Raw genomic sequence first — 17,182 nt, 5'->3', positions numbered from 1 at the left:
GTTCATATGCAATGATCCAAATTGGATCATGGAACATAAATGTCCACATCTCTGACAGCATTGAGGTACCTTTGCATTAAAGCAAACCATTGTGGCAGAATTGTTCAAGATGCAGTGAAAAATACAAGGTTGGTTCCTTGATGGCCAAGAGTACCCATTTTTTAATAATGATTTATGAAACTGAGAGAACCAAAGACAACAACAGGCAGGAATACAATGAGACCTATAGAGCCAATAAGGTTGTCTTTGAAAACGTGTTGAGATCATGCTTCAGATGCCTGGTTAGATCTGATAGACTAGTTACCCTGAGATTGGCAGTGGGGAAAGTTCATTTAAAGAGCAAATGGCAGAGCATTTTGAAAACAGTGAGAGGATCGGACAAAGTCAACATGGAGTTACAAAAAGGAATTCATGCTTGACAAATTTACACCTCTCACATATGAGTTATCTGCCACATTTATGGGAAAATCTACTTTTATTTGCTTGATATTGCAATGATGACTGATGTCTTAGTTTGTGAGATAGTACAACATGCAGCAGACAATGGTGAAGCCTTTGCAACTGCTTGGCATGCACTACAGTGTGATCTGAGAACTATGCAAGCAATGTAATCTCAGCTTGAGGAGACCATCCTAGTAGTTGTGTGGTTCTTGTTGTATCCACACTCAGCTGCTGTGATTGGAGAGTGTAGCCTCAGTTCCTCATGATCCAGCTTAGTGCTGTCTTTGGAAAATATTTAGCAGTGTGGACTCCTTCAGAATAGCAACATTCAGTAACTTCTTGAGGATATTCTTCTCATGATCCACAAGAAACTGCACTTTGAGGAAATGGAAACCTTCCTTGATGCTATGGTCCAGGTTCTTTGTGGGAACCCTTGAAAGCACATGGGTGGATCTGTTGTTGTTTGCTCTCATAGGGGACCAACAATGCTGGCAAATGCCAGTGGCCAAGAAACCATGTTTCTCATAGTGATCAAATCTGATTAAATTATTCCTTCATGAATACAGTGCCCGGGTGATCACTAGTGAACAACAGAAAGGGACATATGACAAGATATGCTGCAGCCATTTAGAAAATTCCTAAGGCAAGGTAGTTAAGGGTCAACATGAACTTGACCTCCATGAAGAGAACAGCACAGGCTCAACAGCATGACCAAAGGTCTTCCTGCAGCATTTCGCATAACTTAGCTTTGGAAGATCTAAGCCTGTGAATGCGCTAATCATTAAAGACCTCTAGGTTAGGATGGTGTCTCTGAAAACTCTGTGAGTAGGTTCTTTGCTACCGGGCATGTTTGTCTTCTTTCCCAAGGACCCACACTGAGAGGCCAGCCATGGTCATCATCACATCTCCAGTAATGATGTGTCACTGCTTAAGCATCCATTACATAGGTATGTCAACAAAATGCTGGAGAAAGCACTCCCTGTTAGTTTAAGTACACATTGTGGGCTTTGAAAGGTATTTGAACAACATGCAGTGACTTGTGAAGATACCCAGCCAATGTTAGCAAAGGTTCCTTTTAAATAGCAAGAAAAGCAACAAACAAGTGCAATGTGCTCCCAGTTCTACCGAGACTCTTTCATAGTGGATGTTGTGTGGATCTTTGAACTACAATTTATGTTGGTATTGGCAAAGGATGGTGTTACATGAATAATGATGTGATTAAGTGTATGTCTGATACAGGAAAAAGATCAGGTGTATTAAAGTGAATTGCATACAAAGAACCTGATTCAATTTCACAATTGGCATATTTCACCTGGAAAGGATCACTAACATGAAATACTCCTTTAAAAAAAAATTGAATTTTGAGTTATTAGTGCCTAAAAATGGGTGCAATGCAAACCAATTTTGTGGCAGTAGATCTTTGAGAGTTAGTATTACATTTCACTTTTTTAGTATTATGTTGGCTCATTAGAGTGTCTTATTTCATGTACTTGTTCCAATAGTTTATACAAAAGTGGAAAATGTTGGAAACATTCACTAATTGTATTTTACAGGTTCAACTTTGATGGCATTGATGCAGACAGTGAAGGAGAGGAAATTTCAGATCGATCTCAGGGTTCATGTACTCCAAAGTCTCCAAACTCCGTTGCATTATTTGCTAGCAGTGGGGATGAACTGGACTCTTTTGAGGCTAACCAGGAAACTGAGTTGAACATAAAGGGACCCGAATCCATGCCTTCAACAAGCAGCTTATTATCCAAGGTACTCCAATGAATTCTATTAGCTGCAAACTGAACCAATGCTTATGTAATCTGGGCACCTTGTAAGGAGACATTGCAATGAAATATGTTCTCTATTCAGGCTGCATATAACATTTTTACTTGCAACATTAATAAATGAATTTTGAGGTTAAATAAATCTAATTTCTTTCCAGAATAAAAAATAAAAATAATTGCTGCACAACGTATAACACTTTTTTTTTCCCTTGCTGAGAATGGCCTTTATTGCAATTTGGCTCCAATGATAGAATTTAACATCTACATGATAGCTCCCTCATTTTGATTGATCTTAGTTTTCTTGCATTTGCTAGGTTCCCCAAATAAAAATATATAATGAGAGCTGGTAGTATTTGTAAATTTCAAGCTATGTTATATTCCCAAAATGAGGCATGCTCCAAGGCAGGGTTCACTTGGAATTTAATCCTGATTTCCATAACATTATTAAGGCTCACTCTCTCACTCCTTCCCTCTGCTTTTCTTTGTCACCCTCACACTAAAAACATAGGATTAATTAAAGGAAGGCAATGGTTCACCTCTGGATCAATATTCCAACCTGTTTCCTGATGCTGTTGCTCTTTTCTTTCAGGCACCATGTAATAAAATTATGCAGTTCCTACTGATCAATTGCACATTGTTTTTCTCACTGCTCCCCTTACCTCTTCTGCTCTGAAGGGTTTTGCAGTAAAAATAATAGTGGGACTATCAACATTGATTCTTTCCATAGAGCAGCAAATTCTGGTGACACGTACGGGTAGTTAAACATGAAAAGCAAAAAAATGCTGTCTGATAGTAAATATAGTAAATATAAAAGGAAGTATAAAAGAAAAATCATATGCCTTTCCCATTCTCCAGCTGAGAATCCCCATGGAATCTCTGATCCTCCGGCAAGTTGGACTGACGTAGTGTTGGAGAGGTGATACCTCAACATGTTACTAGGGAATCCCAGCAAGAGTGGGTTCCATCATTTAGCCTCATGTGGAGTATAGCAGTGAAATGGTGCATCCATTACATAACAATCCTAGAATTATGATGGATCCCTTTAAGTCCAGAACTTACTTGAGTGGGAACAGTTGAATGCTAGCAGTTTCCTTCAGAACAGTTGGTTGCAGCTCGCGTGATTTTAGTTTGAATTAAACATCCTCACTTGCACTTCCTGCTTTGATCTATCTTTCTACTCATCAACAAATATTCAACTTGTTTGGTTAAAGACACATGCCAGCTTAGAAATTTGTCCCTGGTTGGTAATGCTGAACATGCTATATAGTTGTGTCAACACCTTGAACTCTTCCTCTAAGTGCATTCCATTGACATCAGAGGAATGGATTTCAGAGACAGCACAATGTGCTGATGCAGCTTGGTAGTGGATTTAGTGTTCCTTTTGGGAGATGAATTTCTGTTGTCCATTGCAAAACCCCATGGAAAGTCTGTGGCAAAATACATGGGTAATAAATGTTCACTGCTGATTGCAAAATCTGGCCCCTTTTTCCTCCAAGATATGTATATGTACACAAATTTTCTATATATGGTTAAAATCAGCTTCATCTTGCATGCTGTCAAGCATGACCATTTTCATATAAAAATCCCATGGCTTTTTGCATGGTATGGGCTTAATAGCACAGCATCACAGCTCAGTTGTAAAGATTATTGAATTAGTTTGTGTGGCTAATTTATAAAATAAAATTACAATTGATTGTTGTACAAATTGCCTCATATGACATATTTGAAAACATCAAAATGTTTGCGTACAAGTTGTGTATTTTTCATGTTTTATTTCCATAAAGTGATGTTACTTGCATTGGCAAACTCCTTAATTGGTCATGATAAAATATATTGAAAATTTGCCCGTGTATCCTATGTCATGTCATTCTTTTGTACATTTTGGGGGTAAGTTCTATTCAGTTCAATGGAACTCAAAGGTCAGTGATTATTTTTATATCTGAAATAGCAATGTCTTGTGGTGAATATTACGCTTCATGCGATTTCCATCTGTCCTCTAAAGGGGCCTGAAGATACTGGAATTCGACTGAGATCATACTCCCTTTCCTCACCTAAAGTGTCACAAAGCAAATCTCGAATCATAAGGGATTTTAGTTTGAGTGATTCCACAAATGAAGGTTAGTGCCAGTAAAAATTGGGTAATATATCAAAATATTGAAATGTATTTCTGAATAAGGATTTATTATGTAGTGATTGCTGATATTTTCCATTGCATGCATTACTCCTCTATTTTACATTTATGAAATAACAATTAAAGTTTCATGTACTGTTGCTGAATAACTCAAATCAGAAGTACAAATTCTAGTTAATTTGTTGCAGTACAGTACAATACATTAATAACTTGTTCTCTAAACATAATGCTAACATTACAAGCAGTTTTAGCTTAACAGTTCATGTGATATTATGTAGTCAAGTACTGAGCAATTACGCCATTGGAGTACCACCTGGATTTGTCAGGAAATGAAACTCAAAAACATTGATCAGTAGTGACTGATGCCAGTTTTGCCAGCTCTGTGCCTTACTAAATGGAACATCATTTGCCTCCTTATGAATTTAAGTAGTCTAAAGGGGAGGAGAGGTAGGAAACTGATGTTTACATCTTGTACATCTTTTAGTATCCTTTTGTCAGTTAATGAAAGGCACGTAGGCCCAAGTTGTATGGGAGTATGTTACCTTCCCCCTTGGAATCTTGCATGGGCAAGAGGCCAGTGAAACTCCAAAGATAAGTAACTAGTACTAGTGCAAAATGAATTTTTAATGAGAAGTAACCTAACTTGCACTGTTTTGGATTTATCTACTTTATCATTTTGGAGATGGTTGTAGCTCTATTGTTACCAAGTGATAGAAGTTCTGTTTGTCTCCTCTAGTATTATGATCCATCTGTATATCTGTAGGTAGCCAGGAATGCCACTAATACAGATAAAAGGTTAAATTGAATATATTAAGTTATTTAATAAGCAATTGATAGAAAAGAATAACAGAATCTGGATTTTTAAAACACAGGAAGCATTCTAATTTCATCTGTGCTCTGTTTACTTCTCCTTTATAATTCCTATCGGTTATTCTTTATTGAAAGCTGATAGATTGTATGTCCAGGGGATTTGGCATGTCATGAATGAACATTCAAATAGATCTTATTTGTTCATTATGATGAGTCTGTCCCTGCTCTGTAGATGGTGTTCTCAGCAGCGGACGATCCCTTCTTCAGGCGCTCTCCCTGTCTAAATCAGTCTCTCTGCTACACCATAGTAGTAAGTACCACTTGCATTTAGATAATGCTGTCACATGTCTGCACAAAACTCTGCCTGCTACATTTTCATGTCCTTGTTCTTTGTTTCTGAATGGGCTGTTTTAATTTTAATCAATGCTGCTTGAGATGGAATGAAACATTGAGAGCAATGTGGCTTTAAATTTTCCCTTTGTTGTGTAGTCCTTTTTTATTTTGTAGTTTGATGCTTGCTTTTACTTGATTATCCACATGTAAACCAACTTCAACATTTTGAGAACCCACATAAGTAACAAAAGTAACAATTGAGATCTCTGTTCATTATTCAGTGGTAGTTAGTATAAATTAAAATGAAAAGTCAGACTGTAGCTCACATAATTCATTGAATTTATCAGCTATGTGACAAACGTGACAAACACAACATGATTAAGAATGTGCAGCCCAATTGAGCTGATGACCCAAGGAAAAATAATAGTTGGCCCTATTCATCCCCCCGTCACTTTGCCAAATAAGATCTTGAATTTCATCTCTACTCTTTTTCCCAGAAATCATTGCCAAAATTCATTGTTCTTTATATGAAACATCCTAAATTTTTCTTTCACTGATTTGGGCATGTGTCCTACTTCGATCTACCTTGAATTGCAGCTGTCAGCTAACTTTATTGCCTGATATTTTTAACACTTTGTTTGGTAAGGTCCCTCATTAATGTCATCTTTAAATCTAAAGAAACCTAGTTCCTCTCATCTATATTATGCAGCCTGCCAAACTGGAAATTAACCTTATGACATATGGTTCATTGCATGCAGAATCTGGATGTTTCCCTTGTGTCTTGTTAATGAAAGCTAAATGCATTCTTCCCAGAGAAATATTGATATAAGACCATGAATGCCTGTCTACTAACTGACAATGTAAGGAGAATAATTGATCCAATGTGTCTGCTTGTGTACATCTCGAGTTCCACTTTAATAAGCTTGCATGTGTTTTCCAAATCATATTTCAACAACTTCCATTTTTAAAAAAAAGTATCATTATCTGGCATATTTTCTGTAATATTTTCAGTGTCCTTTTGACTAAAACTGCTATTTGTTTGTGGTAATTACTTATCATGCTATTGGTGAAAGCTTGTATTCTCTTACTGTTGTTGTCTTTGTAATGATAATGTTCAAGTAGTATGATGGCAAAGTGCAACCAGCCCATTACATGGTGTTAGAATACTGGATTTGAGGCTTGACTCTCCTCTGCTAACATGACTGATTTTGATCCTGCTCTTAGATAGCTGATAAGCAGAAACAAACACCCAATTTCAACTGACCCCGCTTTCAGAAAAGAGCTGGAGCTGGGGTTGGTTGTGGTAGTTAAATAATGGTCCAAGTAGGCTGTTCTTCCAATTTTATCCCCATGTTAACTTCCTCCTTTCCTGCTCAGAGATGGAGTGCTCCCATCTCCCCTGTCATAACCTGCCACCTCTCTCACCTTGCCCCTATTTACCATTAAACAAATTTGTTCGGATCCAGGTCATGAATCAGAAGAGGTTTCATTTTAAGTGTGCTTTCATGCCAAGAAGGGTAGCAGTGCTCTTCTGGACCACAGGAGGGAGGAGTCTTGGGCTTCTGCTGTGCCAGGATTGCAACCCACCACCCCTCTCTTACCCCCTTTCCCAAATGTTGTAAGATCAGCACCCCCATCTATCGCTGACTGTAACTTCTGTCTTTGATTTTCTCTGAACCTCAGCAACAATCCACTTATATCCTTCTAAGCACAGACCACAGGGAACCATTTGCAAAGGTCTTCTTGCAGCAACCTCCTACTGCCAGATAAACACTCCCACTGGGCAGCAAGGAGCTGCATCTCGTAGAGCCACTGCCTTGCAGCATTAGAGAACTGGGTTCAGTCCTGACCTTGGGTGCTCTCTGCATGGAGAGACTGTGACTGTGTGAGTTTCCTCCAGGTGCTCTGGACTACCACCAGCACCCATCCCTAAGATGTGTGGGTTGGTTGGTTAATTGGCCACTAAATTGCCCTAATGTGGAGGTGAGTGGTAGAATCTGGGGGGAGTTGAAGAGAATATGGGAAGAATAAAAAAAATGGGATTTACTGCAGGATGAATGTAAATGGGTGGTTGATGATCAGCATGGACTTGGTGGCCAAAGGCCAGTTTCTGTGCTATATGTCTATGACTCTATAACTCCTGGCTGGGTAGTCAGTCTGTTGGTTGCCAGCATTACTGCATAGATTTATTTAATTGAAAGCTGCCTGTTCTGATTGGCATGTTTCCCATTATTATGGACTTCCACTTCCTGGATTTTTCCTCTCACTGTCCTCTGCTACCGATGAGTCATATGCATCTTCACAGAAAACAAGTGAAAATGAGAGGGGTAATTCATGATTAATTATTATATATAATCCTGATGACACACGAGTAGCACACACAGCCAGGAGCAGACTGTTCTGCTTGATGCAACTACTCAGGGATGAAAAATGTGCAATCAAAATTCTACGAGTTAATAAAGTTAAACATGTTGAGCTACTTGGTTTGAAGAAAGAATCCTAAAAAGAATGCATTAGCACTAAACCACAATTACATCTGGTAGTTATCTGTAAATTTCTGTCATTTTAGTTTAACCACGCATTAGCTTGATAATTCAAAACTTGCAATTTTGGTACATACCCCTCACAACCTTCCTATGGTCATTTTGTAACTCAGTCAGTGTTTATGTACTAGGAAGTAATTTCTCTCTTATAGCCGATTAAACATTGAAAAGTTGTGGCAGAACTTCTTATGAGACTTGCAAATAACATGGTCTGCATTAATCTATAATAGTATCTATAATAGTAATGTTATATTAGTAATATATAATATAATATATAATATTATAATATATTATAATATATAATATATAATAAACAATATAATATATAATATATATAATAGTAATATTAATCTATAATAGTAATGAGTTGGTAAGTACGTTATAAATCTGCAAGGGATGTTCTGAGAAGTGTCTTAAATTTATGACAGTTCTGCTACGTCGATCTGAGAAGTACTTTTTCTCTGTTTTGGGTGAGTACACCAGTGTAAGGTTCAATAGGACTGACTAGATTGAAGAATTCTTATCTGTAAAGATACTTGGTGCTATAGATTTAAGTTTTCCAGTTCCGCTCATATATGTGACTCATTGGCCAATTTTGCACCAACTTATAAACCTCAGTCAGATCGGCCAAGAATGGCTTTTTGCAGGGAATACTGTTCCAGTAGTAGTTCTGTCTGGACTGAAATGCCATTTTGGACAGAATAGAGGAGATTTGACATAATTGAGAGTGCATGATAATGCATTTTTGTTGCTAGATGTGGAAACATAGTTTTTTTTTAAGAACATACCATCTTCAAGTACACAATCTCCAATATTCACACAAAGAATCTGAATAAGATAAATTTGAAGACACAAAATCAAATACTCATTTTCAAATTTCAAATCAAGGCATGTGTAATGCATAGCTTCTTTTGAAGGAAACTCAGTTTAAAGAAAGTTAGCCAAGTGAAAACAAGTTTATTTTTCTTCTGTAAACATTTCTATATTGCTTTATTTCAGAACAGCGAACCTTCAGCCTACCTGAGCACCCAAAAGAGAAAAGGTACAGTGAAGAATAGAACTCTACAATATCTGTTAAACTGTGATACTCTACTTAAACTAGGCATCTACAAAACATGACTAAAACAAATCATAATCTACCTCCAGAGATACTCTAAATTTAGATTATAGTAGCTGCAAAATTTTTGCAGTATGAGGAGTGTGTGCTTCTGGAGAAGCCAATGTTATATTTTGCACCGGCTTTGTTTATTTCTTGTTTTGTACATGTTTTTAATTCATTTAAACAGATATAGACATCAGTGAAAAGGCCAATGTTTATTGACTACCCCAGTTACCCTTGTATATCCTTATGAGCATGTTGACATATGTACTTCACTTGCATACAAGTAGATGTGTGTGTATGTATGTGAACACATAAACACATGCCTCTCTTTCATTGCCATCAACTTTTCATTTGTCCTCTCCATTTCCATCCAACCTACCCAGTCCCCATTTGCCTTCTCCCCCAGATTTCCCTCTCCATTTGTTTGACTGTACCAAGAAGACATTGAATTCTTTCTTTTGCAATTTGCCCCTTTTCTGTCTTGAATGTTGTGACATCCCTTACCTTATGTCTGCTCCAATGTGGCACTTGTAGCTAGTTCATTAAACTAGCTTTGCTCTTTTTCTGTGTGCTTCTTCCAACACTCATGATCTATCCTGCCATCTATCTACTCAAGCAGGAGCTTCTGTTCTAATTATTGTAACTTGAAGTAGCACAAATCAAGAAAGAAAATCTACCTTTTCTAGATCCAAGATCCAGAGTGCAATTCTATATTAATAACTACTAACTTTTGGACTGGACCCCAAATATTGTGCATGTGCCTATGCAACTGTGCTAAGATTTTATTAGTACCTCTCGCTCAGGAGGGAAGATTTGTTTATCTTTTTCGTTCCATGGTGGGTCAATATACTGATCCCCAGACAGTAACATTGATGTTCTGGTGCCCATGCTGGACTATCAAGAATTACCCTTTGATTGTTACTCATTAATGGTGGCTGTGTCTGCTATTTGTACTATTTTCCTCATAGAAAATCCACTTTGCAGAAGAATCAGAAGCATTGTAACAGAAGTCAGTGATTTCCTGCTGACTTCATGAAAGCAAAATGTGAAGGGGTCATTCAGTCCATAAAGTCTGCTCCTTCTACACAACGTTCATAGATACATCCAAACTAATTTAATTCCATGAGGACTTTGCTGCCTGTGGCCTAACCAAAACCTGCTCACTCATCATCTCTGTGCTCACTGACCTACACTGGTGACCCAGAATAGTAACTCCCTTATATTAGAATGTTCACCCCACGTTCAAATCCTTCTGCAGCCTTGCATCTCTCCATCTCTGTAACCTCCTGCAGCCATTTAATCCTATGAGATCTCTTGTGTTCCTCCAATTCTGACTTCACGTCTTTTTTTTGACCCACTGTTAACAGCTATGCCTTTAGCTGCCTGCACTCCAAGCTCTGCAATCCCTTCCCTGAACCTCTTGGCCTCTCCTATTCCTTTGAAACTCCTTCTGTGACAAAGCTCCTGATCATAGGCTCTAATATAAGTTTGGCTTGGTATCATTTTATTTTCTGGTAATGTTCCAGTTAAGTACCTTGGGCTGTTATATCACATTAGAGGCACTAAATAAATGTAAACTATTATTGAAATTTTAATGTTAACAGTTTTCCAGGTTTCATTGTGATTTCCTGTACTGTACGTCAAAAGATCAGGTGAAATGCTATAAAGTTTTTTCTGATCAAAGGTAGAAGTAAATTAGAGGATTCTGAATCCAAAAACTCAGTGCTTATATTTGAACATCATTGGCAAAGCAATTCTGGAGGAAACACAATTAAAATTCACTTTATGTTAAGCCATGTTGATTTTAAAATAGGGAAAGCAGCAATGTCTATACATATGGAAATCATAATTGATGATTTCAGGCTTTTAGACTCTAACCTAGGTCTTAAAATACATCTACTGGAGATGGACTGTAATAACAAGTATTAATCATATCTAAATATATAATGGGGAGGTTACCACACGAATATGGCCACACTGAGGCATGCACTTTAAACTGATGTGAGCTTGGTGCCCTCGGGTGAACAATAAGCCTAATTAGCATGGTTGACCACAGCTTTCCTATCATTGCAAAAATGTTATTGAATGATCAATAATAACATTTTAATTGCTATTCATTCCACTTTTGGTAAGGCACACCTGTTTCAAAATTCTCTTTACACTGTGCATAATTTATACATTTTCATGTTAAATGCTGTCATTCAATCATGGGGAGTTAGAAGAAAAGCTATCAGACGAGTCCCTAAAAAAAATTCTCTCAAACATCTTCTCTGTGAAACAGTTATCCCATTCTTTCATATATTTTCCATTGTTTGCTTTTACGGTTTCTATCGGAAGAATTTTTTTACATGGTTACCAAACGCTGCAGGTAGTAAAATCTATACTGTCTGCATCTCTATTCTAATCCTGCATCTATAATCTTGATTCTAATGTTTCTGGCTTAATGCTCAGATACCTTGAATGAGATTTTAGTTTGGTTGCCTTTTCCTGCACTGCTCCTGTGCTTGGATGCCCTTTCTGCAATTTGAAGGGTAAGAACTGTACAAAGTAATTTGGATGTGGTTGAGCCAGTATTTGTTGAGCATGCTCATTTTCACCTCTATTTATGTGGCTAGATGTCATAAGGTCTGGTTAGTTTTCATTGTAACTAATTCGTATTGTGTTGTTGGTTTCAGTAAACTATCCATCATTACCCTCTCGTGTGATGTATCTTGCAGCCTTGAGTTCCATCCATTTATGTCCATACTTTTTATTTCTCTTCCTTGGTTTCATTGTCCTGCATTCTTTTTAAAATAAATCTTGTATATTCTTCATTCTTTCACTTTCCCAACCTGTCTAGATCTCTTACTTGATTTATCTATCTTATTATTTTAAAATCCACATCCAAATTTGAACTTAGTTGGAAGCTGAGGTAGACCTGGCAAAAGCAAACAGTCATTTTAGACTGCAGTAGTCCTGACAGTGAATCCTGCAGCATCCTGCTTGCAAACTCTCACATCTTGATACAACTCTCTTTGCCTTGTAGAAAGGAAGCTAAACATGAACTGATTGGGCAAAATGACCAATTTCTATGCTTTATGTATTTCTAATGTTCTTCAACCAACTTTCACCAATCTCAGGCACTGGCCTTTAGTGTCATTCTTAGTTACCTTGTGGATTAGTTGCTTGTTTGGCTTGGTACAAAGGCCATTTATAGATTGATTTTGTATAAATCACTAGATCATAACTTTTGTTTGCAAGTTTTATAGCATAGCATACAAGTAGTGTAGCAGCATATAACCATTTGAAAATACAGCTAGCAAGAAGCCTTGTCATTGTTAAACATCATTTGTTATTCAGAATAATGGGTGTCTACAAGGAATCACTTAGTATTTTGTTTAATTGAGTTATCCAGATAATTTGATCTCTAAGTAAGCCAATCTCTCTCTCTCTCTCTCTCTCTCTCTCTCTCTCTCTCACACACACACACACACACACACACACACACACACACACACACACACACACACACACACAGAGCAATTTGCTTTGAAAGCAAAAGTAATTTTACCTCAGTGTTGGAAAACATATTTCAGTTACAGATGATCCATAGCAATGACAAGATGATAACTGAATGTAATATTCTGGAGTTCTGTTGGTTATATTTTTTTATTGCAGAAAAAATATCAGGAATTTGTCATTTTCTGTAGGGAACTTAGTTTTCGCAAGTGGGCACAGTCAGCTGATGAGGAAGGCTGTTCGGAGCTAGCAGACTCGCTGCAGCATCTGACATTATCGGAGTTTCTTAAAGAGTATGTTTCAGTCCTCTACTAAATGTGTGTCTATGTGAAGTAATAACCATCTGTTTTAATCTGATTACTTAACACTCTAACCTCCTCAAACTCTGGAAACACTCCCACTGAGGCCATTTACGTGAAGCTAATGTGTTGGAACAGATTTTCTATTGACCAACTTATTGATAGGTTCAGCGTCTTCATGAACAAGGATAGAATTTTTTCTCCTTATCATTGTCAGTGGAAATAATTCCACCTATAATTAAGACATAGAACAGTACAGCACAGGAATAGGGCACTTGACCCACGATGTCTGTGCCGAACATGATGCTGAATTAAACTAAATCTCTTCTGCCTGCACATGATCCATACCCCTCCATTCCCTGCGTATGCATGTGTCTATCTAACAGCCTCTTAAATGGCACTATTGTATCTGCTTCCACCACTAACCCTGGCAGCCCACATCTCCTGTAAACTTACTCCCCTCACCTTAAATGGATGTCTTGACATTTCTACCCTGAGAAAAAGAATCTGACTGTCTACCCTATCTATGCATCTCATAATTTTATAAACTTAGAAACATAGAAAAACCTACAGCACAATTCAGGCCCTTTGGCCCACAAAGCTGTGCTGAACATGTCCCTACCTTAGAAATTACTAGGCTTACTCATAGCCCTCTATTTTTCTCAGCTCCATGTACCTATCCAATAGTCTCTTAAAAGACCCTATCGTATTCGCCTCCACCACCATTGCCGGCAGCCCATTCCACGGACTCACCACTCTCTGAGTAAAAAACTTACCCCTGACATCTCCTCTATACCTACTCCCCAGCACCTTAAACCTATGTCCTCTTGTGGCCACCATTTCAGCCCTGGGGAAAAGCCTCTGACTATCCACCCGATCAATGCCTCTCATCATCTTATATATCTCTATCAGGTCTCCCCCTCATCCTCCTTCCCTCCAAGGAGAAAAGGCCGAGTTCCCTCAACCTGCTTTCATAAGGCATGCTCCACAATCCAGGCAGCATCCTTGTAAATCTCCTCTGCACCCTTTCTGTGGCTTCCACATCCTTCCTGTAGTGAGGCGACCAGAACTGAACACAGTACTCCAAGTGGAGTCTGACCAGTGTCTTATATAGCTGCAACAATACCTCCTGGCTCCTAAATACAATTCCCTGATTGATGAAGGACAATACACCATATGCCTTCTTAATCACAGAGTCAACCTGTGCAGCCGCTTTGAGCATCCTATGGACTCGGACCCCAAGATCCCTCTGATCCTCCACACTGCCAAGAGTCCTACCATTAATACTATATTCTGCCATCATATTTGACCTACCAAAATGAACCACTTCACACTTATCTGGGTTGAACTGCATCTGCCACTTCTCAGCCCAACTTTGCATCCTATCTATGTCCCGCTGTAACCTCTGAGAGCCCTCCATATTATCTATCCACAACACATCCAACCTTTGTGTCATCTGCAGACTTACTAACCCATTCCTCCACTTCCTCATCCAGGTCGTTTATAAAAATCACAAAGAGTAAGGGTTCCAGAACAGATCCCTGAGGTACACCACTGGTCACTGACCTCCATGCAGAATATGACCCTTCAACAACCACTCTTTGCCTTCTGTGAGCCAGCCAGTTCTGGATCCACATTGCAACGTCCCCTTGGATTTCATGCCTCCTTACTTTCTCAATAAGCCTTGCATGGGGTACCTTATCAAATGCCTTGCTTCTATCAGGTCTCCCTACAGCCTCTGATGCTCCAGTGCGAGCAATCCAAGTTTGTCCAACCTTTCCTTGTAGCTCATCCCCTCTAATCCAGGCAGCACCCTGGTAAACCTCTTTTTCACCGTTTCCAAAGCCTCTACATCCTTCCTGTAATGGGGCAACCAGAACAGGATTATTATGTGAATTGGTGCAGTGACGCTGGTATGTTCAGTCGCTTAAAAAAAAAACAGAAAAATCTCTAGTCTGTTATTGTCTGGAGAAGCTCAGGTTGGAATAAAAGTGTTTGATAGCCAATATGGTGTATGAAATGTTTGCTAACCCTCTTTATTTAAAAGAGATTTATGCAAAATAGCTACATGTGTTTATCTGGCAATAAATATTAGAAACAAGTGATTCCATCGGTCAAATATAATTTGTGGTAGGTAATACCTTACATCTTTCATTGACACACATACTAGTTGCTAAATCATCAGCCATGTTTTGAATTATTGACTGTATATAAATAGTAACATTGAAGGCCTGACTGCAACAATTAGACTGCTACTTAAAAAATGAAATGTTTATACACAAATATTGTGCATAACCATTTATAATAATTATAATATAAAATATATGTAAAAATGCTAGAAAATAAGAATATAAAAGGCAAAGATTAAATCCATAAAAAGTTGGTCCCAATTTTTTCCTTACAAATATGAAAAATGTTTATTCTTAATCATGCAAGGACCTTGTTGTTAAAATTGTGTGGTTATCTTCTGATAAATGGCCAACCAGAGTGAAAGTAAAATTCAAAGAGGCAGGAGCATTTACTGATATTATGTATCCCAGGCAACACACTGTCATATGTGCAAGCACGCTGCTTCCTTATATACATAGTCCTGCATGTTGATGTTTCTTAGTCCTTTCTGCCCAATGTCCCAATGATTGCATGTATTTTCAGCAACACCAAGAGCACACTGATTTGCCCAAGTTCCTGATTTTGATTTTAACTATGGCACATGACTAATCCCAGTTAAACAGTGAGGCAGCAGTGTGAAAATGTTGATTTGTCTAGTTATTCCTCTGGTGCAAGTTTTCACCCATGTTCTCTATTAAGAAATGAAAGTGGTGATAGTCCTAGTTGACAGTGTTGATCTGCTGCTAGAATGGATTTACTGACAGTGATGGTTCTCTCTCTAGGGAGTATGTATACATGCTTAAAGGCCTGGTGTTTCCCTTCTATCACTATGTTTCAAACCAGTACCTGGTCAGATCCATGTACTTTTTCTCTCTAGAATCTCCAGTTGCAATGTTTTCACATTTATGTTGATCTTTTCAATTATACATTCCTCTGTTCAAATTCATAATGGAAGCTATCCATATAAACATGTTACTGTGCAGTTATACATTACATGGTTTATATCACACCAGTCCTGTAATGCATGGTGTCTCTTATTTTTATCTCTTGGTGAATCCTGCCAGCACCATCTTGAAGGCAAATGACACTGTGCTACCTGTCTTAGACCCTTTCAAATTCAGCATGGTACCCAGTATTTCGTGTTGCTTTTCTATGAGCTGGGAGTCTATAACTAGCTCCTTTATTCTATATTGTAAAGTACCACATTTTCCTCTCCATTGTCCTGTGTCATTGTCTTCTAATATTAACAGGCTGTTTAGGAATTTTATATGTCTTTACTGTTGGGTTGGCATGTCCCCTTGTCCCATGATTCCCCATGACCAAGAGAGCATTAGCCAAAACAGGAGGATTTCACATCACTCATGTTGACTACTGTGATTTTACAAGGCCCACGTTTCACCTGTCCTTGAGAAGGCATTGTGCTGAGGACTCTGATGAAGCTAGGCTATTTGTGAACCAAAAATATGTTTTGATTTATTTTATATAGAATATATAAAATATAGAAACACAGAAAATAGAAGGAGTGGGCCATTCAGCCCTTTGAGCCTGCTGCTTCACCAAGCTTACCATATAATTTTGGCTGATCGTGCATCTCTATACCATATTCCTGCTCACTAACTTCCCATACCCCTGATGCCTTTTTGTGTCTAGAAATGTCTGCTTTCTTCATAACCTGAGTAACTTGTCCTCCACGGCCTCCTGTGATATAGAATTACACAGCCTCACCATCCTCTGAGTGAAGCAATTTCTCCTCATTTCAGTCCTAAATCTCTTGCCCTTTAATCTGAGACTGTGACCCTTCATTCTAGATACCTCAGCAATGGGAAACATCTTCCCACCCCCAAATACTCTCTCTAGCCCTGTCAGAATTTTGAAAATTTCAGTAAGATCCTCTCTGACTCTTCTAAACTCTGGTGGAGGCAAACCTAGTGAATCTAATCTCTCCTGGTCCAGCAGTTTTGGTCTCCTTGCCTAAGAAAGGATATATGCAGGAATCAGTCTACTGAACCTTTTGTTGCGCTCGTTTTATGGCAAGTATATCCTTTCTTAGGTCAGTAGACTAAACCTACGCACAATGCTCTAAGCATGGTCTCAACAAGGCCCTGGACCTTGTACATGACACGCGTGGGTTCTTGTATGCT

The 17,182-nt window shown here is 38.3% G+C and overlaps 1 protein-coding gene across 8 annotated transcripts in view; it reads left to right on the top strand.

Annotated features, from left to right (window-relative positions):
* The window catches only part of arhgef28a (Rho guanine nucleotide exchange factor (GEF) 28a), a 283,580-nt gene that overhangs the window by 153,635 nt on the left and 112,763 nt on the right, over positions 1-17,182 (top strand). For 5 of the 8 annotated variants that reach the window (XM_052019926.1, XM_052019922.1, XM_052019923.1 and 2 more), the window contains 5 exons: positions 1,995-2,202; positions 4,219-4,333; positions 5,390-5,467; positions 9,033-9,075; positions 12,825-12,926. In XM_052019926.1, coding sequence (XP_051875886.1) covers positions 1,995-2,202; positions 4,219-4,333; positions 5,390-5,467; positions 9,033-9,075; positions 12,825-12,926 — 546 coding nt within the window. The remainder of the gene's footprint in view (positions 1-1,994; positions 2,203-4,218; positions 4,334-5,389; positions 5,468-9,032; positions 9,076-12,824; positions 12,927-17,182) is intronic. The other 3 variants (XM_052019924.1, XM_052019925.1, XM_052019928.1) reach the window with 3 other exon arrangements.

The sequence above is a fragment of the Pristis pectinata genome, chromosome 7, assembly GCF_009764475.1.
Source record: "Pristis pectinata isolate sPriPec2 chromosome 7, sPriPec2.1.pri, whole genome shotgun sequence".
NCBI classification, from domain to species: Eukaryota; Metazoa; Chordata; class Chondrichthyes; order Rhinopristiformes; family Pristidae; genus Pristis; species Pristis pectinata.
This window is presented reverse-complemented; position numbering and strand designations above follow the sequence as displayed.